The following is a 27,271-nucleotide window of genomic DNA, read 5'->3' on the forward strand; positions in this document are numbered from 1 at the left end:
GCCTGTTTGTCTTGTCATTGTGGAGTCCCCAGTGCCCAGGCGGGCCTGGCCTATGGGAGGTGCTCAGTCAATATTTGGATAGAGAAGGAAGGACCAAGGTGCTCAGCCTGCTGGCCCAGGAGGCCAAGAGCAGTCTGGTGGGAAGGGGGTGGCTTCCTGTTGGGCCAGCAAATGCACTCTAATGCCTCCCCCGAGTCACGCTTTGACGCTACCCCAGAGGGACAACCGGAGCAGGAGCCAATGATTCATTCCCTCACTGGAGATGAAGGGGTGGGGGAAGAAGGGTGGGTTGAGGGTGTGTGGTGAGGGGTTGGCAGGGCAAAGTGGTTGGCTCCAGTCCAGGGTTCTGGAGACCCTCCATTGCGCTGCCAGGGGAAGAGGCAAATAAGAGTTGGGTCTGGGGCCAGGCTAGGGCTCCAGTCCGACTCCTGTGGGGTGTGGGTGGGAGGCTGTGGCGGCACAGTGGGCACCCTTGGTGGGGTTGGGTGGGGTATGGGAAGAAGCGCCCGGGGCTGAGTGAGTAGGTGTGGCTACCCCGGCCCGGGGAGTGGGCTGGCCCGAGCGCTCGCGGCTGGCAGGGGTGGCGCGGGTGTCGGGAGCCGGCGACGCGGCGCGGGGGGCGTGTGGGCGCGCGCTGAAGGGGTGGGAAAGAAAGGGGGCGGGCGGCAGCCGATGGGCGGGCGGCGGGAGGGCGGCTGGCGGGAGGGAGGAGGGTGGAGCCGGGACCTCGCGCCCGCCGCTCGCTCGGCGCTGGAGCCGCCGCCGCCTCCGCCACCGCTCTCGGCTCGGGGACGCGAGGCCGGCGGGCGGGCGCGCCGTGCGACTCGGGTGCCTGCGGCGGCTGCTCCCCGGCGCCCGGGGCTGCGGCGCGCTAGCTCGCGCGCTCCCGTCCTCGGTCCCGTGCCCTGCCCCGGAGAACGCACTCTGGGGCCCGCGCCCCCGGGCCATGAGGAGGGGCCCGTGAGGGGCACGGGAAAGCGGAGGAAGAGGAGGGAGGAGGGGGGGGCGGAGGAGGAGGGCGCGGGAGGCGGAGGATGCCGCCGCCGCCACCGCCGCCGCCACCCGCGGGCCCCCGGCGAGCCTGACTCCAGACCCGAGGATGGAGCCGGCGCTGGGCGCTGCAGCCGCCCCCGGCGCGCCCGGGACCAGGTATCGGCCGGGCCAGGCGAGCCCCAGGGCGGGCGGGAGCGGACCCTCCGCCGCAGCAGCCGGGAGGAGCGCGGGGCGCGGTGCGAGACGCCCCTCCGCTCTGGGCCAGGCGCTGCCGGCGGTGCGGTGGGGGCTGTTGGATGCAGAAAGGGGCGCCCGGGGCCGGCGGGGTGAGCGCCGAGCTGACCCCAGCTTTCCCCGCCCCCACTAGGGGAAGGCAGCAAACTTGAGCCGAGCTGCCGCCCCCGGGGCGCCCGGCTCCCCTGCGCTGCGGAGCGCTCTCGGGGGCTGCCCCGGGCTCAAGGTCCAGCGGCTCGCCGGGCTCCGGGCTGCTGAGACTCCTCAAGCCCCGGGGCCCCTGCGCCTGCACCAACTTTCTTAGCTGGGGCTGCCCCCGGAGGCAGGGGGCTGCCCTCGGTTTCCTGCTCCCAGCCCCAACCCGCACCCTCAAGCAGCGGTGGGGCCGGGGCCGCCCGCAGGGGAAACCAGAGTCCCCCCACGGAAGCCAGAACGACGAGCCTCCTCTTCTCAGGGGGGGTCCGGGGAGCAGCCCCTCTCAGGCTCCCGGGCCCCCAGTGCTCGCTTTCACAGCAGCAGCCTGGAGTAGCTCTAGCCGTGAAGCCAGAGGTTCAAAGGCCAAGTTACGGAGGAAATGTGGGCACATCAGCCTAATTTCCAACGCCACCGCGTCCCCAGGGCCTGCCCACCCCAGGACTAGGTTCCTCATCTCTGGTGCTGTTTTCCTCTTGATGGGCTAAAACTGCTCCTAAGCCTGCGGTTCCTAGAAAAAGCCACTCCTGGCCAGGGTGCCAGAGGATGGGCTTAGTCAGGCGGTTGGCAGGAGAGGTGGAGGCAGGGGCAAAGGAGGTGGGCGTCAAGGACAAAAACTTGGCCCAGCATTTCCTGGAGGGCTGGGAGGAGCAGGGGCTGGAGGCAGGTACCCTGGCTGGACAGGTAGCTGCTTCAGCAAGCCAGTGGGGCCAGGAAGTGTAAGAGGCAAGCTCTTGGGGGCCGAAGCAGGAGGTTCCTCCCCTGGTGCGGTGGGGCCCGGCCACCTCCGGCAGGGACCTTATTGGGTCAGGCAGCAGCCAGGCTCTGGTCTTTAGTAGCCTGGGACACACACAGGCATCATGACCCTGTTCTGTTTTCAAAGTGCTTTCACCAGCATGACTCACACCTTGGATTCACCAGGGAGGTATCGAGCCTCCCACCTCTTCCAGCCCCCTCCCTCCTGGGCCTCCAGGGAGTGGCCAGGGAAAAGAGGGAGCACACCCACCCTTGGGCTGCAAGCCCCTGTGGGAGGCCAGGAGGCTGGTGTCCTGCAAACTTTCATTTCCTTGCCACTGTCCCTAATCCTGGCTGGTGAGCCAGGCCAGGCTGGTGGGGTGGGGGAGGAGAGGGGTGTGCCAGCCGGAGGAAGCCTCTGCTCATTATCCCCCCAGCCGTGCTGGGGCTTTGCAGTCACGGGCACCCCCCCCATAAAAGCCCTGAACACCTGGCTTCCGCTTCTCAGATCAGGGGCCCATTTCCCCCCTAAAATAAAAATTTCTCTCTTTGCCGAAGAGTTGCCAGGCTTTTGGCCAGAGATTTCAATCTCTGGCATCTGAAGTCAAGCTCTCGCTTCCTCTGGCCTGACCCCTCTGCCATCTCTGCCATGTGCTGGCCTCCACTCTGGAGGAGCCACACAGAGAGCACCCCTCACCCTCCCAGGTCCCAGCTCCAGAGGAAGGGTGGTGCTGATGGTGCTGATACTAGGGGCATGTGTGCCTGTGCACCCGAGGAGGCGTACGTCTGCCCCAGGGAGTCTGCAGGGAGGTCCAGATGCCAGTCCTGCACGGGATGGTGGCGGAGGGCGGGGGGGGGGGGGGCAGTCTGGTGCTCCCCTGGGATCCCCTTGCACAACCCCCTCACTTGTCCATTGTGGGTCTCTCTCTACTTTCCCAACTCCACTCTGCGCTGGTGCGGGGAAGGAGCATTTGATATTCATAATCTGGTTCAGAGAAGGTCCCGAAGCCCTGAGTCACTGTATGGTTTCCATGGAAACAGACTTGTTCGGAGGACTCGGTGTAGCGGGCGGCGGTGGGGGAGAAGGGAAACATATAGTAAAATCAGCTCCACAAGTGGGGCTGGAGTTGGACCGACTCCCTTTGGTGGGGGTCAAGGCTGGCCCTGGCCCCCCTTTGGGAGGGGCTTCTTTTCTCTGTTCACTGGGGTCCCCCTTTGGGAGCCCGTCAGCTGTCCCTGTGGCCCCTGGCAGGCTGCTGCTTCCCTTATGGGCCCTCTGGTTAGGTGCAAGGCTAGTGGCCGCCACTCTGTGCCTCCCTTTCCTCCTCTGTAAAACGGGGGCACTAAGAGCACCTACCTGCTGGGGTTGTTGTGAAGGTCAAATGCCTTCACAGGTGGCACGTGCCTAGAAGAGTCATGGTGGGTGTTGAGTAAGTGCTGCTCGGCTGAATCAGTTCAGGGGGCTGGGAGGAACTCCCAGGCCTGCTCACCTGGCTCCTTGCTCTGCCTCCCGGCAGGCGGGCCTGGCATCTGGCAGGCCTGGCCTCGGGCTTCAGAGCCTCCCCCAGCAGCCCAGCACCCCCGAGCTGGGAACCAGCCATCCGTTTCTTCCTTCCACAGAGTACTTATTTAGGGTTGCTGAGGCTGGGCACGGAGCTCGGCAGCTCTGGCTCTTGCCCAGACCCCACCTGTCTTGGAGTCTTGTGGGAGCAAATCCTCCAAGTCTAGAGCTTTTCTAAGATGAATGGGCAGCTTCCTCCTTCAGCCCCTGTGAGAGGGACGGCAGCCCCTTTGGAGGGAGCGGGGAAGAGGAGAGACAGTGGAGAGAGGTGTTGGCGGTGAGGACAGAAGGAGTTGGGGGATGGGGCAGGCCACCTTATCTGATCGTGGAGAAGCTGGTTCATCGGGTTGAAGGAGGAACTCCTTTCTCATGATTAGCCAAAGAGGGATCAGGAACTTTCCAGAAAGGTTACAGACCCTTCTCCCCTGTCCCCACACCACCCCAGCGGGGTTAGAATCTCTGTGGCTATAGGCTGCTGAAATGTTCCCAACACACAATGCCGGTCCCGACCAGCTTGGGGCTCTGGCCCGAGCCACTGTAATTGTCCAGTGGACCCTGGCAGGGCGAGGGTCTCTCCCCCCTGCGCGCCCCCCTCCCCCGCAGTGCCTGCCTCAGCAGTGTCGGGCAGGTGCTGGGTGCCAGCGAGGACTTGACCTGGGGACTCCCCTCCCCTTTGTGTCACCCTTCCCATCCTCCCTCTTGCAAGGTGGGTGTAGCTCCAAGTTCCCTGAAGGGACCTTTTCCCATCCCTGCAGCTGTCAGAGCGGCTAGGCGTGTTCGAGAACCCAGGGCCTACCTTCGATTGCACAGATGGGAAAACCGGGATTTCTTGCCATTTGCCTGCTTGGCCAGAGCCTTGCTGGCTGTGGCCTCTCCCGGATCCACAGCACCCGGGGCTGCCCACCCCTCTTCCCTGGCTTTCCAGGCATCCCCAGATGCTGCCCCAAGTCCCCCGGCACAGCCCCTCTCTGTTTCCTGCCAAGGTTCTTCCCGCCAGGTCTCTCTGGACCGCTTTGCTGTCCTCAGTGGTGTTCACAACACCTTCCAATTTAATATCCTCTGCAAATTTCATTAACGGACTGTTTACTCCCTCTCTCAGGATCGTTAATGAAGACGTTAGATAAGATCTGACCTGAGGCTCCCGGGTCCTGTCAGCCCTGCCCCGCTCCCTCACGCTTCGCCTCCTGGCCCTCCCGCCCTGGCTTGCCTGCCCCACAGGGGACCAGGGCCCTGGGACCTGCACCTTTCTGCTTTTAGGCCCTGTGATAAGTGCTGAGGGCCAAGTCGGTTTGGATTAATTTTGTAAGATTACTCGAGGCGCCGTATCAAATGCTTTGCTAAAAATCAAGATATATTACCCTGCCTGCATTTCCTTCATCTACCAGTCTTGTAATTCTATCAAGAAAGCTATCAAGTTTGTCGGGCATGATTTGTTCTTTATAAATCCCCACGGTGCTGCGTGGGGCACAGGGTTCTGCGTTTTCTAAATGTTTAGAGATTCCCTCTTTGTGTTTGCTCCTTGATTAGAGCTGGAAGGCTGTGGGCCGGGAATTGTCAGGAGCACTCAGGACGCGCAGCCCTTCCCTTTCCGGAGCCTCAGCCGCTATCAGCGGAGTCCCTGCCGCGTGCCCCAGGCACCCAGGGAGGGACAGGAGAGAGGGGAGGGGGGATGGATTCTGCAGGACAGATGAGAAATGCAGACAGACAGACAAGCCTGTCTGCTGCCACCGCTCTAAGGTTACTGGTGGTCTCAGTGGCTGAGTAATTGCTGTGTGCCAGGTGCTATGCTAAGAACCTTCTATGTGCCATCTCACTTAAGCCCTCCCCTGCCCTGGGAGGTGGGTGTGGCCTCCCCTCACCTGGGTACCTGGAGCTCCCAGAGGGCAAAGCTGCCCAGCTAATAAGTCGTGGAGCCAGGACCCATTTAAGGCAGACGTACAGGGCCAGGAGAGCTAAATGATCTAAGTGTTTTAGGAGACAGGGTTTTAGGAGGTCAGAGCGGGGAAGGAAGGCAGCCTTTACGGGACACTTTGGAGAGGCGGGGACCTCACTGCCTGTAGCTCTACGCATGCACCTGAATTCAGACATCTACCTGCCCTTATGAACTCGGTTGCAGGTCACTTCGCCTCTCTGAGCCCGGGTCCCTCCCCTGTGCAATGGACACAGCTGTAGCCTGTACGTCCTTGGCTCCTGAAGAGGAGCAGATGAGCTGAGGCGTGAACGTTCCTAACACGGCTGGGCCCTTGCCAGCGGCTGCCGCCCTCGGAGGTCCCCGTTGATTCAGGAGCAGGGACACTCGTCCGAGTGGTCACATTTGCGATAGGGAGCGTACTTCCCCTAATGCTTCCCACCTAGGAGACGGGGTGGGGGGAACAGGTTGAGCTGTCCTGGCCTCCTGGGGCCGGGGCCTCGTTGGACCTGTCTGTGGGCCGGTGGTAAGCCCTGGGCTCAGGATGCTTATCTGGGCCTGAGCCCAAACCCCATGCCCCATCCCAGGCTGTTATAGGCTGGGTGGTATTAAAGACACTCTCTGATGTCCTCTTGGCTGCCTTCCTGGGCCCCTTGGCCATAAAACCACCCACCTTCCCTTTACTTCTGTAGCCTGGGCCCGGGGTGCCTGCGTGGGGGGCAGGTGGGCAGTGGTTGCTGCCCATCAGGTGGGAAACCGCTCCACTCGCATCCATGCCCAGTATCTCTTGGCTGTCCTCGTTGTCGTCCTCCAGCTGGGGAGGGTGAGCCCCTGGGAGATGGTGAGGTGACACAGACCCGTGGGGCATGCTAGGAGAACCAGCCAGGAGGGGCAACCTGTAGGGGCTGGGGAGAGCTCAGGTGGGCTGCCTGGAGGAGGTAGGGCTTGGCACTGCAGAGAGAGAGGACCCATCGGACCCGGGAATTCTTGGAAGACGTTTTGGAGGGATGTGAGGGGCCAGGTGCGGCAGGGCCCGTGGTCTGGGGGCCCAGGCAGACTCCTTAATCCTCGCTCCCCACACCACCCTTGGAATTAGCCTCTCGGGCTCCTTTTTCCCGGGCTCTCTGGGTGCTGCCACCCTCTGTGACCAGCTCCTTACACCCGTAGCAGTGGTCCCCAGAGTCCTGTCCTGGCCTCACAGCGGCCCCTCCCCACCAGCCCAGGCCCCAGAGGCTGCCTTCGGGGACCCTTGGGATCACCCCTGCTTTCAGCATCCTTTGGGAGCCCCCTGACCTCTGCTGCTTCCTGCCATGAGTTGCCCCCCCCCCCCCCACTGCCATCCCAGGGACCTGATCCCTCAGGTATTTGTCAGATGAGCCTATGCCCGGGTGAGAGGGAAAGTCACAGTCAAGGTTGGCCCTCGCCTGTCCTGGGATCCTGGTGGCAACCTTGGCCCGGGTGCTCCCTGCCTTTCCCCTCCAGTCTCCAGGTGCTGGGCTGATGTTCTTGTTCTTGGGTGTGGCCAGGGCAGGGCTAGGGCTCGGGGGTCCTCAGAGCCGACTTTGAGTCCTGGCTCCACCACAGACTAACTGCGTCCTGTTGGGTGGGCTGCCGCACTTGCCTGAATCTCGCTGCCCCTCACCTGTGAAAGGAGGTGGTAGCACCTGTGTATGGTGGGCAGCCCCTGGGCAGGAGTGATGCCTCTGGCCAGGTGAGACTCGGCGCCCCACCCATCCCCTTGAGTCCCTGCCGCTCACCCCCGAGGGGATAAAGACTGGAGCCTCCAGGCTTCAGCGACAGAGGGCCCCATGCTGTCCCGCGGCCCCACGGCGGCAGCTGCCTGCGCTCCAGCTCCTGTTAATGTTTTCCCATCCTTGAAGCTGGGAGGATGGGCCCAAGTCCTGGGATCCAGGGGGTGGGGCCTCGGTTCTATTCCGGCTCTGACGGTGGCTGCTGGTGGTGGTGGCTGGGGGGAGGCAGGAAACCCCGGCCTTTCCGCCCGGTGTCAGGGCAGAAGGGTCCCGCCTACTGCCGCCGGGCTGTGGGGGGACCTGTCTGAGTCGCGCTGGGCCGTTCTGACTCATCTCTGCCCCGCGAGGAGCCGGCACACTGGGGCCTTGTGCCCTGGCCAGAAGGTCAGTCACACTCCCCACTGCTGCTGAAAACTTTCCTCTCGGGTCGGGCCTGGCAGGACAGCGAGCTGCCTTCCAACCCCCAGGTGGGCGTGCCCTCTGCAGTCCCAGCGGTGGGGTCTCCAGACCCACAGCTTTGGTGGAGGTGGCCGCGGCAGCTGTTGGAACCTCTTTGAGTATCTCCAGGCCAACGTTGCCTGTTCGGAGGTTAGAGGAGCCCTTGAAAGTAACGCTCACGGCTCCCTCTTGCTCTGTGCCTGGCACTGTGCTTAGGTGTTGGCATTCATTGTCTTTGTGTCTCACAACCCACATATTTGAGAGATTCTGTGTTGTTTTTCCCATTTCATCAGTCGGGACAACTGAGGCCGCCAGAGGTCAGGCGCCTTTTTCAGGGTTCATAGCCCTAAAGGCTGTAGGTGGCCGCAGCGCCCGGCCCCCGGTGCCTAACCACCGGGCGGCGAGGCCCTCCTCAAGGAGGCTCTTGGCCCCGGGTGTCCCCCGGGGACTACACTTGTGGACGTTGGAGTGGCCTGCTGTGGGGACATCAGAGCTCGTGAGCGGCAGCCGGGCAGCTCTGCTGCTGCTGGAAAGTCTGTGGGGCCCGCATCTAGCCAGAGACACTGGTGAGTCTCTGGGTGCTTGGCCTGGAAAACATGACTGAGAACTCGCCCCACCTGGAGGTGCCCCAGGGATGAGCTGGAGCTGGAGTTCTGCCCGTGGGTTGGTCAAGGTCAAGGGACTCTTGAGACTGCACACAAACACTGTGTTCGTGCTGGCGCAGGGTCTTGGGAGAAGATCGAGAGGCCTTAGTGCATCCAAGTCAAGGCGGGCATGAGCCAGAGAGAAGCACTGTTTCTCCCAGTCTGCCCTGGGCTGACCCAGACCACAGAGATCTGAGTCTGGACATTGTAGCATTGCCTCACCTGTCAGAGTGCCTTCCCCATTAGATCGCCTTCAGTCGGTTGCACTGACTGAGACACATGTTGGCATACTGCCCACGTTGACGGATGCTCTAGGACACAGCCCAGTGAAATTTGTCCTTGGATTTCTTAGCTAAGAAGGTCTTGAGGACGTGATTCATTGTGGTCCATGTGCAGGGCTCTCTCGGAGGCCTCGGGAGAATTCTTGTGCTGGATTCAGTGTCAGGCATAGCCTGCTTTAATCTTTATCTTGTGGATCCTATGAAGCATGTAAATGAAATATTTCCCCTTTCCCCTTGGCTGCCAGGAAGCTCTGGCCTGTGTGTGTAGCCCACAAGTGGCTTGGCTCTTATGTGCTGACCTGCTTCCAAGTTCTTTCGAGACTTTCTTACCTTTATTTTCCCCTTGTCTCATTTCATCACCTCATTTTCCTTAGGAAGAAAAAAAACTTTGTTTTATGTGTCATCATAGAGAGCCTTAACTAAACAGACGTCTGTGGTGGATCAGTGCTGGCCCCTGCAAACCCAGGGATTAAGGCTTCCCTCTCTGCAGTCCCAGTTCCAGAGGCCTGTTTGCCAGCCCCTCCCTCACGTCCAGTTCCTTCTGCCCCGGCTCCAGTTCCTGAATCTATGGCCTTAGGGCCTGTCCATCCTGTTCCCTGAGTCTGGCCAGCAGTATGGTGTTCAGATTCTTTTTTTCTCTATGTCTCCCCCCCCACCTCCCCCCCCCGTGCATCACAAACTCTTTACGGAGGAAAATCTTGGGAGGTGGGACTGGGGGTGGAAAGTCATTTTCCCAAATCAAACCTCAGCTGCTCTGCACCGCCCCCAGCCCCTTCTGAGGTCCTGTTTATTTTACAGCTCTGCCCTAACTCGGCAGTCCCAGCCGACCACCGCAGTCCTTAGCGGCCCACCTCTGGCAGAGAGGTAGTGGCTTTGGCCCCAGTGCCCTGGAAATGGGAGTGAGAAGAGGAGAGATGGCTGGCAGCACACTGGGGACAGGGCAGGAGGCCTGGTGAGGTGCCAGGGCTGATCCACCAGTTCCTGCACGGGGCAGCATCCCCTGTTCCCTACAGACTAAGAAACTTAAAACTGAACCAAAACGCTCAGTGAAAACTGCGATTGCTCTCCCCCAGGCTCCTAGGTACCCCTCCTGGGCATCTGTAGTTACCACTTCTGTGCAAGTTCTTTCAGTGGTTGTTTATATATATATATATACAACTACACACACATATACATTCACACATCCCCTTTAAAAAATCAGAAATAGTGGTATACGTGTTTCCTGGTCCTAGCTTTTTTCACTTAATAGATCTTGAGTGATTGTTCCACATTGGTACAAGCAGATCTGCGGAGCCTTCTCTGATACAGTTCGGTTGAAAAGAAAATTCCAGAGGATGGGGGGTGGTTGGGCCCTAATAGCAAAGGGGTAGAGCCTCTAGAGAAGCAAAGGGTGCTTATGGGTGGGCTTTAGGAGGTCTAGGAGCCTCCTAAATCGTGTGTGTAAAGTTGTGGGCACAGATGGGTTTTTCTGGAGAGAGAGATTGTGTCTCTTAGGAGGCTGTGGACCAGAAAAGGTCAAGAGCCACAGCTCTGGGTTACGTGGCATTTCCATAGAGCAGGGGTGGGGGTGGGGGGCAGAGCCCCGTGGTTCTTGGGCTCCACTGGGGCACCACGGATCAGGCTGAAGAGGGGACAGAACGTCCTGGGCGGGTGCCTGGGAAGATGTCTGGGGTTTTCCCTCTCCCAAAGGAGGGACCCTCCGTCTGCAGCATGTGTGGCTCTGCCCCTGAGGATGGAGTATGAGGCCTTGCTGGGATGAGAGAACCCAGTTGCCGGACTGGTCATTGGATTGATGGGAAAACTGGGGCTCTGAGAGCCCAGGGACCAAGACCGAGGCCACACAGGGAGGGGTGGGCTGTTCCTGCCCATGGCCTTCAGTTCACTGCCAGGTAGATGAGACTGGGGGTAGAGGCCCCTGGAATGAGGTGATGGTGCCTGTTGCTGCTGGCTTCTTGTGGACAGGTGAGGAAGAGGGGGTGCAAACCACCAGAAGAATGAAGACGCCTGGAGGCCCCCAGGCCCAGAGCCGAGGCTGCGGCCCAGGTGGGCGTGCCAGCATCTCACCTCGCTGCATCCTGCAGCATCATCTCCCCGCTGGCTGCATCCTCAGCTTAGGGGGCAGTCAACCAGCCAGGAATTCTGAACACAGCCAAGACGCAGGGCTAAAAGGCTGCGCTATGGGACCTGGCCACTAGAGGGCAGCAGGAAAGCCACTGCGGCGGCTCGGTGTGAGAAAGCCCCGGGTGTGGAAAGGAGCGGAGGCTAGAGGGGGGTGGTGGGCAGAGGTTCCCGCACAGCAGTCGGGGAGAGTGTCTGTCCCCCTGCCAGAGGCAGACCCTGTGGGTTACAGGATGATCTGTTCTGAGGTGCTTCCCCCACCCCCCGACCAAAAACAAACCTGACATTTGATGATTTTACCTGACCTTTATTCCATGCCTACCCTATGCCAGATCCTGTATTAATTAGTCCTCGTAGTCTCCTTTGTTATAATTATTCCAGTTTTGCAGGTGAGGAAACAGAGGCCCAGAGAGAATATGAAATCTGGCTGGGGTTCCAGTAAACGAGTTGTTGAGCTGAGATCAACCAGGCTGGGGCCAGAGCCCAGGTCCCAGTGTCAAGTCGTTTCGTTCTTACAACCACTACCCACGTTATGGGTGGGGAGACTGAGGCTCAGACACAGATGTGAATCACCTGGGCCCTGCAGCTGGTAAGGGGCAGGTCAGGTCTGCAGGGGCCCATGGCTTGAGCTTTTCAATCTGGAGCTTTTCTGCCCTCCCACCCTGTACCCCACCTGAAGGTGGCAGACGCTGCGACTGAAACTTTAGTTTTCTGCTGGGAATGGGGATCCACCACCTTCTCTGCCTTCCAGCAGAAATGACAGATGCAGGGTCCTGGGTCTAAGGTTTGCCTGGATCTTGGCTCACCAGCCGTGTGGGGAGGTCGTGCCAGAGGCTGCGAGAAACCCGGGGCTTTCTTGGCTTCCCAGTCTGGCTTGGAGGACGAGGGCACTGAGGAGTCTCCTCAAGGGCCAGGGCGTCCTCAGGAAAGTGGGACCTGCCCCCAGGGCCTCTGGTTTCCAGGGCAGACGCTTCTAGCATACCAAGGGCGCTTGGCCAGTCCTGGGCCCAGCTCTGCCAGGCTGGCAGGAGACTGGCATTTCCAGGAGGGTCTGACTCTCCCGTCTTCCCTTTCCCACGCCCTGGCTTTGCCCTCCTGGGGGCAGGGCCTGGGCCCTCAAACACATCCCCCTTCTTGGTGCCCAGGGTGCACCTTGGGAAGCTGAATCCTACTTTCTTAGGAATTTCTATACCCCAGGATTACTTCCGTTGTATCAGCGAAGGCAGCAGCTTCTAATCCTGGCCTTAAGTTTTGCTGGGTGGTGGCAGGAGAGTGGAGAACTGAAAAGGCCTATTACCTGGCAATGTGCTCTCTGTAAAGAAAACCTGGGGTAAATTCCGTTTTTGAATTCAGTGGTGCCATTTTAAGGGTCCTGTTTGTCTTGGTGGGGACCATAGGGGGTGGATTGCAAGTGGGCTAAGGCGCTGGATGGGGGAGGAGGTTCGAGTGTGGGCGGCACACTGCTGGGGCTGGCATCCTGGCTCTGCCCCTTGCTAGCTGTGTGAGCTTGGGAACATCATCTAACCTTGTGGAGCCTCAGTGTTCTTCTCTCTCAGATGGGGATATGGCAGGATCAGCCTCATGGGGCGGGCATGAGGGTGGGATGAGGTAATGCCCATGAAGCGGGCAGATGCCTGGGAGAAAGGTCATTCAAGCCCAGTAAGTGTTTACTGCTTTGGGTGTTATTTGCCCCATCGTGCCTAGAATGGTGCCTGGCACCTGCTGGAGAAATGATAAATGTTTGTGAATAAATACAAAAGAAGTACACCCAGATGAACTGACACTGCACCTAAAGGATGGGCCCCTAAGGAACTTAAAATGTTCCCTGGCACTATTTTGATGGCCTTCTCTACTATTTGTCTTGGGGGCCTTGGGCAGGTGGTCCTGCCTGTGGCAGTGAGGTCACATGTCATGCAGAGAGGCCGTTCTCTCTGGGTACCTCGCCTAGTCCCTCCGATGGAAATAGCATCCTCTGCTGCAGAGGGTGAGGTAGGGGTGGGGTTGGGGCTTGGTCACGGTTGTGGTTTTTCTCAGATCACCTTAGAAGGTTCTCAAGAATCTAGACTGGGCCCCCTTTCCTATTTACTGCCACCCGGTGACACAGTACCACTTCCTATAGGTAACAAGGGTCATTTCATCCTTAAAGAGGACCCCCAGGCCCTAGAGCCTCAGCATCTCGTCACCATCCTGGCCAAGCCTCCGTGTCCCTTGCCAAGGCCAGCAGACTGCTTCGGCTCCATTTCTTCCACCCTAAGCTGATGGCAGGGGGGTGGGGTGGGAGCAGAGCACGAGCCTGGGAGTCTGACCCAGAGGGTTCTAGTCTCTGCTACTTCTATTTTTTTGTTTGTTTGTTTGGCGGGGGAGATTGGGGGAGACTAAAAGTGTTTTATTAGGTGATGAAAAAGTAAAGAGGATAATTGAACATGGCATTATTTTTAACTGAGGAGTTTTACCCGATGGTGACCGAGCAGATGCTCTATGCGGAGGGCAGTACCCAGGGCTTAGACTGCAGGTGAGGCGTTGGCTCAAGGCAGAAGAACCAATGTTCTGAAGGGAAAATTACTTAGAATCAGTGGGGTCTCAGGGGAAACAAGAGGATGCTTTTTTCAGGAACTCTTAAGAAACCTCAAGTTAACTGTCTCTGGTGGTAAAAAAAAATCTGCTCCTTCTTGGCTTCTGCACATTTCCTTATTCTTTGAGCCTCAATGTCTTCATCCAGAAGAGGGGGGAGGGGAATTAGGGCCCAGAGTGGGTTGTAAGGAATAACGTGGCGCCAAGGGCTGGGTGAGCCGAGCCAGGCAGTGCTGCAGGTTTGGGAAATGAAGACCCTCTTGTCCCACCCCCGAGGGAGTCATGCCAAGTAGCTGGATGTGGGATATTCACATGCATTCACCCCCTCAGCCCGAAACAAAAGATTAACAAGGCCAGATGGCAAAGGGAAAGAACACACTCCAAGTCCCGGAAATTGTCTGCCTCCCCCTTTCTAATGCCCAGTGCCTCTCGAACTCATTCACAAATGGGATGCAGACATTGATTGCATGCATGCTTGAAGGCCAAGTTCATGTAATCCCAAGAGCCACAGTGTCAAATCTCCATAGAGGAACAGAGCGTGGGCTCTGGCGAGCCTCCCGACTGGGCTTAAGGCAGGTGTTTGAGCTCGGGCAGGTGCCTCCCTTTCTCACCTGTGAAATGGAGATAATACTGGCTTCCTTCCGCATAAAGTTCTCCAAGGTGTCCATGCACTAATGCAGACAGAGTTTAAATCACACTTGGGAAGTGCTCAGAAACGTTAATGCTGTGATCTTGGTGTTTTAACGCCCCGCGGTGAAGAGCTGCCTGGTTGACTTCTGCTTTGAGTTCCAGGTAGCCGCTCCCCTCTTTCCAGAGCGGTTGGGAGAAGCGGCTCCCGGCCCGCCCGCGGCCCCCTGGGAGCAGGCCTGGGCTGTGCACAGCTGAGCGCAGCGTGGACCTCGAGGCCTGGGGTGAGTCCCCCTGCCCTTGCTCACTTCCGCCTCCCCCCTCCTGGGAATCACTGAACCGACTGAACTGTGAAGGGTCAGGCTTGTTTTGTTTATTTAAAGCGCAGAGCCAATCTGGGCTGTGCGCTGGGCCAGGTTTTCTGGGATAACAGCCTGTTCCGTTGTTGGCCACTGTGGCCGGTGGAGCCAGCTCGGTCACCAGAGCAGGGCTTGGAACCTGCCAGGTCTGGGGGCTTTGCGGCACGAGGGTTTCTTTGCAGCAACTGTGATTTCTTGGGTGGTGAATGGGGAGGGTGCCCCCGGGGGGATGGCACCAGCCCTCGGGGTCTGCTGGGTGGGCAGGCCTACCAGCCTCCCTGCTCGCTGGGAGCGGTGGGTGGACAGGATGGAGGGGTGGCATGCAGCCTAGGATTTGGAGGGCCGAGGTGGCACTGAGTTGGCCAGGGCCCTGCGTGGGGGGGCCAGTCTGGGAGAGTAGGCGGGACCCTCCTCAGCCTGGGCCTGGGGAGAACGGGAACAGACGTAGGGGCCCAGGGGCCCGAATGGGGCATTCCATGGGGCAGAAGACACGGGAAAGAAGGGATGGGGGGCGCTAGGGACCCAGGCCCACCCCGAACTCCTCCCCTCCTGTTTCTCTGCTGTTTGCTGGCCACAGGCCTGCTGCACAGACTGGGACCGCCGGCTGGTCCAGGAGACGGGTGGCCGCACAGTGCCCGGCTCGAAGTGGCCCCTCTTCGGTAAGTGGCTGAGCCCTCCCCATGTTCGCTCCTGGAGCAGCGCCCCCCTCCGCAGGGCATGTGGCTGAGCTAGCCTGGAGTGCTCACCCGGGGGCATCTTCAAGCTCAGGTTGGCTCCTTGCCCTGGACCCTTGACCCACCGGTCCCTTTCCTTGCTTTCCTGTCGCCACCCCCCACGCTTCCTCGGTTCCTTGGAGCAGTTCCTGCCCTCTTCTGTTCCACCTTCTCCTCCTTTCTCTGTCCTGCCTGGCTTCTCTGAGGCCATTTCTGGTCACAGTGGGGTCCCGAGCTCATCTGTGGACAGAAGGTGCTAAGGGCGGAGGCCCTGCAGGGCTGGCTGGTGTGGGTGCTGGGAGGAGGAAGCGCGTCTTGCTGGCGAGGTCACTGTCCTCCAGTGGGATCATCTCGCCCTACATCCTGGACCCCCCTCCGGTGGCTCAGAGCCAACCCTGCAGAGCGATGGGTCCTGGGGAGGGACGTGGTTCAGCAGCACCTGGGCCCCTGTCTCTGCAGGCTGGGAGCCACAGCAGGCCACGTCTGGAGATAGCTGCTCACCGCGTCCTCCAGTTGGAGGGGGCTCGACACGGCTGTCCACCTTTGCTGGCCCCGCTGGCGTGGATGAGCTGATGCTGGCAGCTCGCTGACTCACGGTGGGCAGGGGTCCCTTGTACCCGGTGTGGGGCTGGGAGGAGGCATTAACACAAACTCCTCTTCTTCCTTGGGGGTAGAAGAAGATGCTGGCGGACGCAGGGGGTGCCAGCAGGGTGGTGGGCACTGGCAGAGGGATGGCTGGAGACGAGAACTTGTCATTCCCTTGATGTGGGAGGTCGGGGGTGCTACATTCCTACACAACAGGGCCCCCCTAAGGGACCTGGAGCTCAAGAGAGGAGGCCCTTGCAGCAGCCCGTGGGGGTAAATTCTGGGGGCCAGGACCCTTGGCAACAGTTTGCCCAGCTCCCAGGAGCCCCCCGAGGATGGCAATGTCCAGCGGAGTCGCTGCTTGGGCTTTGGGGAAGATGCGTGTGTGTGTGAGAGCTCTGGGCCCCGAGTCGAGGGTATTTCCCTGGCCCCCCGGAAAGCAGCTCTTCCAAGGGAGCTGGTAAGCGTCCCCCCGGCCCCGGAGCGCCCCAGCTGCCCGCTGACGGCTGCCTGCCTTTGCCCGCAGACCTTGCCGGTGGAGCAGCCCCATGAAGGCGCCCAGCCATGCACTGTTCCTGGAAGGCCGTGCTGCTCCTCGCCCTGGCCTCCATCGCCATCCAGTACACGGCCATCCGCACCTTCACCGCCAAGTCCTTCCACGCCTGCCCCGGGCTGGCCGAGGCGGGGCTGGCCGAGCGGCTGTGCGAGGAGGGCCCCACCTTCGCCTATAACCTCACCCGCAAGACCCACATCCTCATCCTGGCCACGACGCGCAGCGGCTCCTCCTTCGTGGGCCAGCTCTTCAACCAGCACCTGGACGTCTTCTACCTGTTCGAGCCCCTCTACCACGTCCAGAACACGCTCATCCCCCGCTTCACCCAGGGCCGCAGCCCCAGCGACCGGCGGGTCATGCTGGGCGCCAGCCGCGACCTGCTGCGGAGCCTCTACGACTGCGACCTCCACTTCCTGGAGAACTACATCAAGCCGCCGCCCGTCAACCACACCACCGACCGCATCTTCCGGCGCGGGGCCAGCAGGGTGCTCTGCTCACGGCCCGTGTGCGACCCGCCCGGGCCCGCCGACCTGGTCCTGGAAGAGGGGGACTGCGTGCGCAAGTGCGGCCTGCTGAACCTGACGGTGGCGGCCGAGGCCTGTCGCGAGCGCAGCCACGTGGCCATCAAGACGGTGCGGGTGCCCGAGGTCAACGACCTGCGGGCCCTGGTGGAGGATCCGCGCTTAAACCTGAAGGTGATCCAGCTGGTGCGAGACCCGCGCGGCATCCTGGCCTCGCGCAGCGAGACCTTCCGCGACACCTACCGGCTCTGGAGGCTCTGGTACGGCACGGGGAGGAGGCCCTACAACCTGGACGTGACGCAGCTGACCACCGTGTGCGAGGACTTCGCCAACTCCGTGTCCACCGGCCTCACGCGGCCCCCGTGGCTCAAGGGCAAGTACATGTTGGTGCGCTACGAGGACCTGGCCAGGAACCCCATGCAGAAGACGGAGGAGATCTACAGCTTCCTGGGCATCCCCTTGGACAGCCACGTGGCCCGCTGGATCCAGAACAACACGCAGGGCGACCCCGCCTTGGGCAAGCACAAGTACGGCACCGTGCGCAACTCCGCCGCCATGGTGGAGAAGTGGCGCTTCCGCCTCTCGTACGACATCGTGGCCTTTGCCCAGAACGCCTGCCAGCAGGTGCTGGCGCAGCTGGGCTACAGGAGGGCCGCCTCGGCCGAGGAGCTGCGGAACCCGTCCATCAGCCTGGTGGAGGAGCGGGACTTCCGCCCTTTCTCGTGACGCGGGCGCGGTGGGGGGGTGGGGGCGCTTGGTGTTGGGTTTGATACAACGAACCGTTTTTAACTGTTGCCTTATTTCCCCCTCCCTCTCCTGCCCGGTCTCTGTGTCCTTCCAGCCCCTCGCCCGCTCCCTCCCCCCTGCCCTTCTGCCTCCTTTTGACTCTGAAATTTGCACTATGTCTTGGATGGGAATCCCTGGGGCAGAGGGGGCGTGAAATGGGGTCCAGCCCCCACCCCACCTCCTGCTGCAGACGCACGGATGTTGGGTCTCCTACATGGATGGCGACAATGTTTACAAGCACCACACTCAACACACACACATGCACACACACGGGCACTCGCGCCCAGGGGAGAGACGCCTGGTACACAGCTTCTCACGCTTTTTGAATGGAAGTGTGGTGGGCGCTTGGTAGCTTTGCACTGTCTTTCTTCTACAAGGGAAGAGGTGAAAAGCAAAAAGACCACCTCTCTAATTTATGAATGGGGGCCAGCCCTTTCCCCTTCCTTGCTTCCTGTCCCGGACGCCCACTCCCACCCCGGAGGAGAGAAACTGCCCCCTCCTGCCCACCCTTGCCTGTCGGTGAGCAGGTTCTTACTGTGAGGTGAACGTGGACCTTGTTAATTTTTTCCAGTCTGTGGCGATGCTGTCTGTCTGTCTGAGTCTTGTGGCTGCTCCTGGACCAGTGATGGCTGATGAATCTTGAGGGTTTCTGATTGATCTTGGGGTCCATCTGTGATACTTCTTTGAGCCAAAAAGAAAAGAGTGGATCACTTTGCTAAATGAACATGGAAATGCTTTATCTGTGTTTTCTGTAAATAAACGAGTGCAATAATAGCTGAGTGTGATTGTGGGACGTTCTGAAGGGGTGTGGGTGGGCCTTGTTGGGATCTGGGTGTTTCTGGCTCTGGAGAGGAGTGGGAGGAGCATCACGAGGTGGAATTTCAATGGCAGGGCTCCGGCTTTCCGAATTTTTGTCACCCTTGGTACCCTTGACACTGAGTTCAGGGTTTCATTTGACATCAGTCAGTTGGGACCAGGCACCTTATCACCAAGAAGTGATGTCCAGAATATTTGACAAGTGACATGGCCTGTTGAGTGAGAATGCCTGGAGCTAGGCGTGAAGGGCTTGGCCTTCCGGTAGCAGGTGTTATTAATTGCTGGGTCTGAGAGGAAGATAGCTGGGGAGGGGGAGCATTCACAGGGCAGGGTGGCTCAGGGCAGTGGCTGCTTATCAACTGGCCTAGAGGTATTGCAGGTTCCTAACAACCTCTAAAGGTGTACTGGTATACACAGTGTACTGGTATGCACAGTGTACTGGTATACAAGTGGACTGTCGGCTGTGCTTGCTTCCTTCCCACTCCTCCAGGCAGCTTGCCTGGCTTTTATTCCAAGAGAACAGCTGCTCCTTGTGGAGGCTGGGAGACCACAGCTCTTGTCCTGGAACCACGGAAGCACCCGACGCTTGGGCAGCTCTAGTGGCGCTCATCAGTTGGAAGAACTTCGGAGGCAACTTGGTCCTGGCTTCCTCCTGAGGCAGGAGGATAGAGGTTCAGGTGCTACGACAGGTGCCCTAAGAACAGGAGCATAATCTGGATAGGAATCGATTTCATTCTCATATAACAGCGCAGGGACAAGCTGCTCAGGGCTGGTCTGCTGGCTCCCAGGTGTCAGGCCCAGGCTCTTCCATGTTGGGGCTCCCTCATTCTGAGGTGTTGCTCTTGGATATATGAGCCAGGATGACTCACCTTGGCCATTATTGAATTACAGATGTTACTTCTACTCATGTCTCATTGGTTAGGACTTGGTCACATGGTCACATATAGCTGCAAGGGAGGCTGGGAAATGTAGTCTTTTTTTTTTTTTCTGGGTAGCCATGACTGCTAAAGGGACTGATGAGTTAAATTAAGCTTATCTCACTGGGCTTCATGTTTCTTTTATGCAAAAGGAAGACAGTATGATTTCCACCTTGCTGTTTCAAGACCAGGCAGCTGATTTGGGAACGTCCCTGTCAGGACTGGTGGGCAGGGCCTGGAGCCTTTGGTGCTTTCTTCTTAGTCCCTGCTTCACAGGAGCTGCTTCTACGCCTGTGACGAGGGAGCTGACCTCTAAGTTGGCTTCTTGACATCAGTGCTCAGGTGGGCCTCACCTGCTGGCCCTGGCCAGCTGTGTCAGCACCCAGGGGAAGGCTGCGCCAGTGGAGACTACGGCTGGCTGCTCCTTTTCCTGGTAAAGCAAATGACGTTGTAGCCCTTGTCTCCCAAGGGACCCCTTCTCCTCACTCACTGACTGCCCTGCCTTGGAACGTCCCTGAGCCAGGGATGTTTCTCTGGGTGTGCGGCTTCATGCTGGAACTGGGAGATTCCTGCCTACTTGAAAGGAACTCCTCCCCCACCCCTCTACTGTGATAGCAGCTGCCTGGGGCTTTCGGGGGGCCCCAGGGGGTCACTGCTTAGCAGTGGAATCATTCATTCATTCAGTCTAGTATTTCTGACTCCCTGCTGTGTGCAGGCTCAGGGGATATAGACATTCCCTCATGAAACACTGTCTCATGGGAGGCAAACAGGTGAAAAGATGGTTTATGACGTGGGGAAACACCGTACCACAGGGTTTGAGCCACACAGGCCGGGGTGGGGACACTGACTTGGTCCTAGAAACCCCGAGACTACTATAATGAGCCCCAGGCTCTTTCTCTAGGCCCCATGTTCTCATTCTACCTATCCGTGGTCTTGGGACTTAGAGAAGTCGGGGAGGGCGTCCCGGAGGATGCGGCATCTGAACTGAGTCTTGGAGATGTAGGCGTTGGCCCTGTGGAGAGGGATGAGAAGATCTTTGTCAGCTGAGCAAGAAGCAGGTTCAAAGGCACAGAGGCAGGAAAGTATGGGGCGCTGATAGTGGTGCTGGTTGTGGCAGGACTGTGGGGGAGATTAGGCCCTAGAACCTACCCTCAGCTTCTCAAGCTTGGAAAAGCCATTTTCTGGGTTCACTCCGGGAAGTTCGGGCGATTTATTGAAGTGACCAAACTCACAAGACTGAGTCTGAAAGCAGAGGGCCTGCCTGCGCTTTGGGGTGCTGCATGTCCTGGCTCCAACCCACTTCTACCTCCACGCTATGCCATGCCCACCTTCACTCTCCACCCTCTAGGTCTGCTTTCTTTCAGTTCCCCAAATGCCCTGAGGTAGATGTCGCAGTTACCACCCCCGTTTGTTCACACCTACCTGTAACCACGCCCGTGGGTAGCATCCTCCCTCCATGCCGCTGGCCGCTGGGCTTATCCCTGTGACTTGCTTTGGCCAATAGGACAGTAGCAAGTGTGATGGGTGCAGAGCCATGAAAAGTGCTTGAACTTTGGGAATTGTCCTTTCTTGGGGCTCTTTGGAACCCTTCAACTTCCATATGAAGGAAACCCAGGCTATGCTGCTGGTGGATGAGAGACCGTGAACTGAGGAGCCCTACCCAATAGCCAAGTTAGCCCCTCACTGACTCAGCAGCTGATGCAGACGTATATACGTGAGTCCCAGCCAAGGGCAGCTGCAATCTAGCCCAGATTGTTAGAACCTCCTGACTGAACCCAGCCGCATTTCTGACCCACCCACAAAATTGTATTTAAAAATTATTGTTGTTTTAAGTCACTAAGTTTTGCCGTGACTTGTTATGCAGCAAAAGCTAACTGATGCACATGTCAAACTCTGTCCCACTGCAGGGTCTTTGTGTAGACTGTTCCTTATGCCTGGTTTGCTCTTATTCCCCTCTTTACCTAGTTAACATCCACTCATCCTTTGGATCTCAGCTTAATTATGAACATTTCTTTGGTCTTGTCCTATCAGATTAGTCCAGTTATCCTGATTACAGGCATTTATAGCACTGTGTATATCTCTTTTATAGCATTTAACACAGTTGCAATCACAGTTTATCACAGGACTGACACAAGGCAAGTGTCTAATAAATACTGATTGAGCGAATGAAAGAATAAACAAAGCAGGTGCTTCCCTACCTGATAAAAGAACTGCTTGTCCAGGGCCTTCCCTTGGGGGTGGGCAGGGCCCCTAAGGGATCTGAACGAGACCAGAGACGGCTGGGTGCCCCCACAGGCAAGTTATGGGAGGGTGAGCTGAATTTTGCTCCAGGAGCCTCCTTCTCCTTCCATGGTCAGCTGTTCTTTCTAGCTCCACACACTAGCATCTGTTTTCCTGTTTATTTGTTGCTATGTCATCACCTGCCTTGCCACTTGTTATAATTTCCAAGGTCATCTCTCCGAAGGAGACTTACAGCAAACAAACACGTATACAGAATTTTACAGTTTGCAAAGCACGCTTCCCCCACCTATTAGTCATGCCTCTAGAGTGGCTGCTTCCTCCTGACACAGAGGCACCTTTTCCCAGGAAGGAAATGGTGGTCTGAGGGCCACGTGGGAGGGCCGGGCCCCGCCCCCACCTCCTCTATGTAGAAATTCCTTGAGGGTTTAGGTCCTAAGGAGTAACTTCCTTGTCTTGTCCCCAGACTCTAGGCTCTCCCACGGAGTGGGTCTGGGGAGTGTGCCCTGTCCTTTGTTTCCGTCACAGGCTTCCTGTGTTTGTGTGTTGCCACCTGCTCTTCCTCGCTTCTCCCCTGGCCAACAATAAAAGCTCTGGCTTCCCAGCCTCACTTCCTGGGGCTCTGGGGAGGATGGAGGGGCCCCTACCCCTGGCCCTGGAAGGCATTGTCCAGGAACCCTTCTGGGCTCATCTCCTCTTGGGGGAAATCACTTGCTGGGGAAGGAATTTCTCCCTGCTGGACTGCCTTTCTTTGTTGCAAAGGAAAAAGATATGCGGAAGCACCTTTACAAACTGCAGTGAGAAAACACAAGCTTCTGTTTCCTGAGGGCTGGAAAGTGGGTTGGAATCAAATCCTCAAAGGCAAGTAGTCGAGGCTGGGTCCTGCCAGGGAGGCGAGCTCCAGCTGCCTGGAGCAGCCCCTGGGGATGGGGATGGGGTGTGTCTGGGAATGCAGCTGAGACAACACCTCCCAAGTCTGGGATCCAGCTGGCGTGGGGCCTGCAACCTGCCCAAGGAACACAGGGGACAGTAATACAAGGTTCACAAAGCTCTGAAGCATTCCCTCAAATATCGGCGCTGCCTACCCCACCAGCTTCTAGTTGCATTTTCTGCTTAAGGGATGTGCAATTGGGTCTTATTCATCTTGGGAAACACTGTGATAAAAAGCACGGCTCTAGGTTCCAGTCTCATCTCTGCCACTTACTTGCTTTGTGACCTGGGCAAGTCATCTAACCTCTCTGAGCCTCAGTGTACTTGTTTCTACAGATATACAGTTAAAACCTGCCTCAGAGAGCTACGGTAAAGACTGCGTAAGGGTAATGCTTTGAAGTTCATAGCATGGTGCTTGGCTGTTATTATTATTGTAATTATTGTTATAATTGCTTAACACACGGTGCCTAGCAAGTTGCCTGTAATATGATAGCTACTCAGTAAAGGTTTGTTGAATGAGTGCATTTTTGGTGAGCTTTCTCACTTAAACTGCTACCAGTGCACAAGTTATACCTGAATGAAGTGGCACAGCAGCCAATGTTTCAGCCCTTGTTTTAGTTTCTTGGCTATTAAACCAAATACCATACAATGACTTAAACAATGGGAATTTATTGGCTCACAGGCTAGCAATGGGTCCAAAATTGAAGCATCATCCAGGCAACGCTTTCTCCCTGAAGACTGTGGCGTTCCTGCGCTAGCTGCTGGCAGTCCTTGGTCCTTGGCCTTTCTGTCACATGGTAACGCATATCACGGAGTGTTCTCCTTTCTCTTCTGGGTCCCCTTGGCTTCCAGCTTCTGGCCGCTCCCGGGGGCCGCGCTCTCTGCCTGGCTTTCACTGTTTATGAAGGACTCCAGGAATCTGGATTAAGGCCCAGCCTGATTAGCTGGGCCACGCCTCAACTGAAGTAACGTCTTGAGGAGACCTCACTTACAGTGCACCCACCAGAATGTGGACCAAGGCAAAGAACATGCCCAAGCTGGGGTACACAACCCAGTCCACCCCGCCCCTTATCACCCAATGTCTAGAGCTGAGGGTTAACAAGGGGGGAGAAGCGGGGGTCTGCCAGAAATGTCCACAGAAGGCCTCTGAGCATAGGAACGTGCTGGCCCACCCACTGGATGGTAACTGTGGGCTCTGTCCACCCTTAGAGGAATAACCCTCAGGAGAACAAGTGGGCCGAGTGAAACTGCTGTCCTCTGGCTACGTCATGGAACCCTTTTCTCTTCCTGGAGAAATAGAACCCCGGGGTGGCCCTGGGCCAGCTGCTCAGCGACTGCCTCTAGTTCAGATGGGCTTAGCCTTCCCTTTCAGGCCCCTGCGTCCGTGCTCCTTTTCCAGCTACAAATGACCATTTTAGTGTGGGGACCCAGAACTTCCTCCTCCTCTTGTAGGCTCAGGGAAGCCAATTGTCTAGTACATCCAGTGATGAAGGATGGAGAATTTTCTTATGCCTGGCTCCTCCGCCTTCCTGGACTGGGTCTGGGACTCACCAGCCACATCCGACTGCAGGGGTTTCCTCCTGTGGCAAACTCCAGCAATCACGGTTGTAGGCGACCATGCCTTCCTCCTGCACAGCTTCCTCCTTCCTTCCTTCCTTCGTCACACCTCAGCCTTCAGCAATGTTGTGTTGGCCTTCAGTTGGTCTTGGGAAGCCAATATCTGTCTTTGGACAGAGGCCTTTGTACCAAGGGGAGCAGGAGGCATGTAGAAACATCCAGAAGTGGAAAATCAGTGATTTAGATGCCAGGTGACTCAAATTGAGACCTTGTTCCGCTGCAACTTGCTGGGTGAATCGTAATCTCTGAACCTCAGTGTTCCGTCTATAGCCTGGGGACAGTGATGGAAAAGAATGTGACTTCTGCAGTAATTGGGTATACATGTACCCATCAAATCAAGTTAAACATATTGACCAAATATCTCTCCTGAATTAAAAAAAAACCTGTTTATTCTATTGATTACTGAGAAAGCTGTGTCAAAATTTTACACTATGATTGTGGATTTATCTATTTCTCCATGTAGTTCTGTCATTTTTGCTATATATATATATATTTTTTGAAAATGAAATTTTTTATTGTCTTTTTTAAAAAAAGACACATAGATCACACAAAATGTTACATTAAAATATATGAGAGGTTCCCATATACCCCACTCCCCATGCCTCTATACTCCTCCCACATCAACAACCTCTTTCATCACTGTGGTACTTTCATTGCATTTGATGAAGACATTTTGGAGCACTGCTGCACCTCATGGATTATAGTTTACATTGTAGTTTATACTCGCCCCAGTCCATTCAGTGGGTTATGGCAGGGTATATAATGTTCTGCATCTGTCCTGGCAATACCATTGAGGACAACTCCAAGTCCCGAAAATGCCCCCATATCACACCTCTTCTTCCCTCTCCCTCTCCTCAGCGACTCTCGTGGTCACCATCTCCACATCAATGATACGATTTCTTCCATTGATAGAGTCACAGCAGTTCTATAGTAAAATACCAGTAAGTCCACTCTAATCCAGATTTTATTCCTCCATCTTGAGGATCTTAGATCTATATATATTTTGGGGCTGTGTTTTCAGGCGCATAAAAATTAAAAATCATTTTATATTTTGGCAAACTGAATCTTTTATCATTATAGAGAGTTCCTGCTTGCCTGTGGTAATATTTCTGACTTAAAGTCTGTATTGTCTGATATCAATGTAGCAACCTTCTTTGGTTAGAATTTGTGTGATTTAGTATTTCATCCTTTGTCCACATAATTTCTTGCAATTACTGATGTATTTGGATTTATAGCTATCATCTTATTTTGTGCTTCCTATTTGTTTTGTCCATTATATGCTTCCTCCTTTGATTTCAGTATTTGTTTTCCCATTACATTTTCTTCTCTCCACCAGTTAGAAAATTATACATTCTCTAGGGTAACCTTAGAAATTACAAATTCCTTTCTCAATTTATCCAAGTTTAAAGTTAATCAATATCTTTAACTTTCTCTTGAAAAACAGACTTAATACCTTAATACACTTTAATTCCAATCACCTTCTTTTCAATTTCTATATTTCAATTGTGATGCATTTTTAAAACAAATGCATTATACATGGTCTTTTATTGTATTTTTAAAATAATCAACTTTATTGGGGTATCATGTGTGCATGTGTATGTGTATACAATAAAATTCATTCATTTTAAGTTTGCTGTTTTATAACTTTTGACAAATATATGCAGTCATGTAGGCACCAACACAGTCAAGATTTAGAACATCTCTGTCCCCCCAAAAGTTCCCTCATGTACTCTTACAGTCTATCCCCTCCCCCCACTCTCTGCTCTTGGCAACCAGTGATCTGCTTTCCGTCAAAACAGTTTTACTTTCTCTAGAATCCCATATAAATGGAATCAAACAACATATAACCTTGTGTCTGACTTCTTTCACTTAGATGGCTCTTGAGATTCATCTGTGTTGTCGTGTGTATCAGTGGTGTTTTTTTTTGTGTGTGTGTGTGTTTTATTGTTGAGTGCTCTTCATTACTTGTGTAGATCCAAATTTCCACCTGGTATCATTTTCTTTTAACGTTTTGTGGAGTATGTGATAAATTCTCTCAGATTTTGTTTGTCTGAAAGTTTTAACTTTTGCCTTCATTTTTGAAAGGTATTTTTACTGGATTTAGAATTCTAAGTTTATGGTTTTTCTTTCAGCACTTTAAATATTTTACTTCATTGCCTTCTGGCTTGTTTCTGAAGATGTCTATTATAATACTTATTTTTTCCCTTTGTATATAACATATCTTTCCTCTAGCTGCTTTCAAGATTTCTTTTTTTTTATCTTTGGTTTTCAGCAATTTTGATTATGATGTATTTTGGTGTATTTATCATTATTTTGCTTGGGGTTCATTGAGCTTTTTTGTATTTGTGAGTTTATAGTTTTCATCAAATTTGGATGTTTTGGCCATTTTTTCTTTAAATATATATATTTTTTGTCCCTCCTTTCCTGAAACACTGATTACACATATGTTAGACCACTTGATATTGTCCTACAGGTGACTGATAGTCTATTCATTTTTTTTTTCCTGGTCTTTTTCCTCTTTGTGTTAAATTTAGATAGTTCCTATTGTTATGTATTTAAGTTGATGGATCTTTTTTTCTGCAATGTCTAATGGTTGTTAATCCTGCCCAGTGTATTTTTCATTTCAGATGTGTATTTTTCGTCTCTATATAGTCTTTTAAAAAAAGTACATCTTCCATTTTTTCTTCATTGTGTTCATGTTTTCCTTTACATTTTTGAGCATGTTTATAATATATGTAATAGAATTCAATCTGTAGCAGGAGCAGAGAGCAGAGAGCAGACCCCAAGGACTCTGAGCAGCCCCGTGGCTGCTGTGCCTGGTTACCATGACCAGGGGGAGATGCAGCTCCATCCTGACACCTGCTACCACCACTACAACCACGAGCAGCAAGGCTGAGACCCAGCAGCTGTCTGCCACTCGCCCCAACCCTCCTACCCTCAACCCTGCTGATGCCAAGCCTGGCACCATGACTAGTGGTGCAGGGAGTGGCAGCCCAGACTGCCTCCACTGACAGCACCCACTGGTGGGGACAAGAAGATAATTGAAAGGAAGGCTTTGGGAACAACAGAATGATTCAGAAAGAAACAGATATGGTTTCATAAACAGGAATGACACCAGAAATATGTATTTGTACATGAGACTGCCATAAAGAAGAATAACCCCAAGAAGTACTTTTTGCAAT

General features: G+C 55.7%; 1 protein-coding gene across 2 annotated transcripts; it reads left to right on the forward strand.

Annotated features, from left to right (window-relative positions):
- Positions 1 to 1,054: 1,054 nt before the first annotated feature.
- On the forward strand, positions 1,055 to 18,345 carry CHST1 (carbohydrate sulfotransferase 1). 2 transcript variants are annotated; one of them, XM_012529758.4, is made up of 5 exons: positions 1,055 to 1,149; positions 14,220 to 14,338; positions 14,991 to 15,072; positions 15,586 to 15,722; positions 16,238 to 18,345. In XM_012529758.4, exon 5 carries the CDS (start codon positions 16,276 to 16,278, stop codon positions 17,509 to 17,511), a length of 1,236 nt encoding a protein of 411 aa, XP_012385212.1. In that variant the 5' UTR covers positions 1,055 to 1,149; positions 14,220 to 14,338; positions 14,991 to 15,072; positions 15,586 to 15,722; positions 16,238 to 16,275; the 3' UTR covers positions 17,512 to 18,345. The 2 variants fall into 2 exon arrangements, with proteins under 2 accessions (XP_012385212.1, XP_012385210.1); XM_012529756.4 differs by having other exon boundaries at positions 1,067 to 1,149; positions 14,187 to 14,338.
- Positions 18,346 to 27,271: the final 8,926 nt, after the last annotated feature.

This window comes from Dasypus novemcinctus, chromosome 10, assembly GCF_030445035.2.
Source record: "Dasypus novemcinctus isolate mDasNov1 chromosome 10, mDasNov1.1.hap2, whole genome shotgun sequence".
NCBI lineage: Eukaryota > Metazoa > Chordata > Mammalia > Cingulata > Dasypodidae > Dasypus > Dasypus novemcinctus.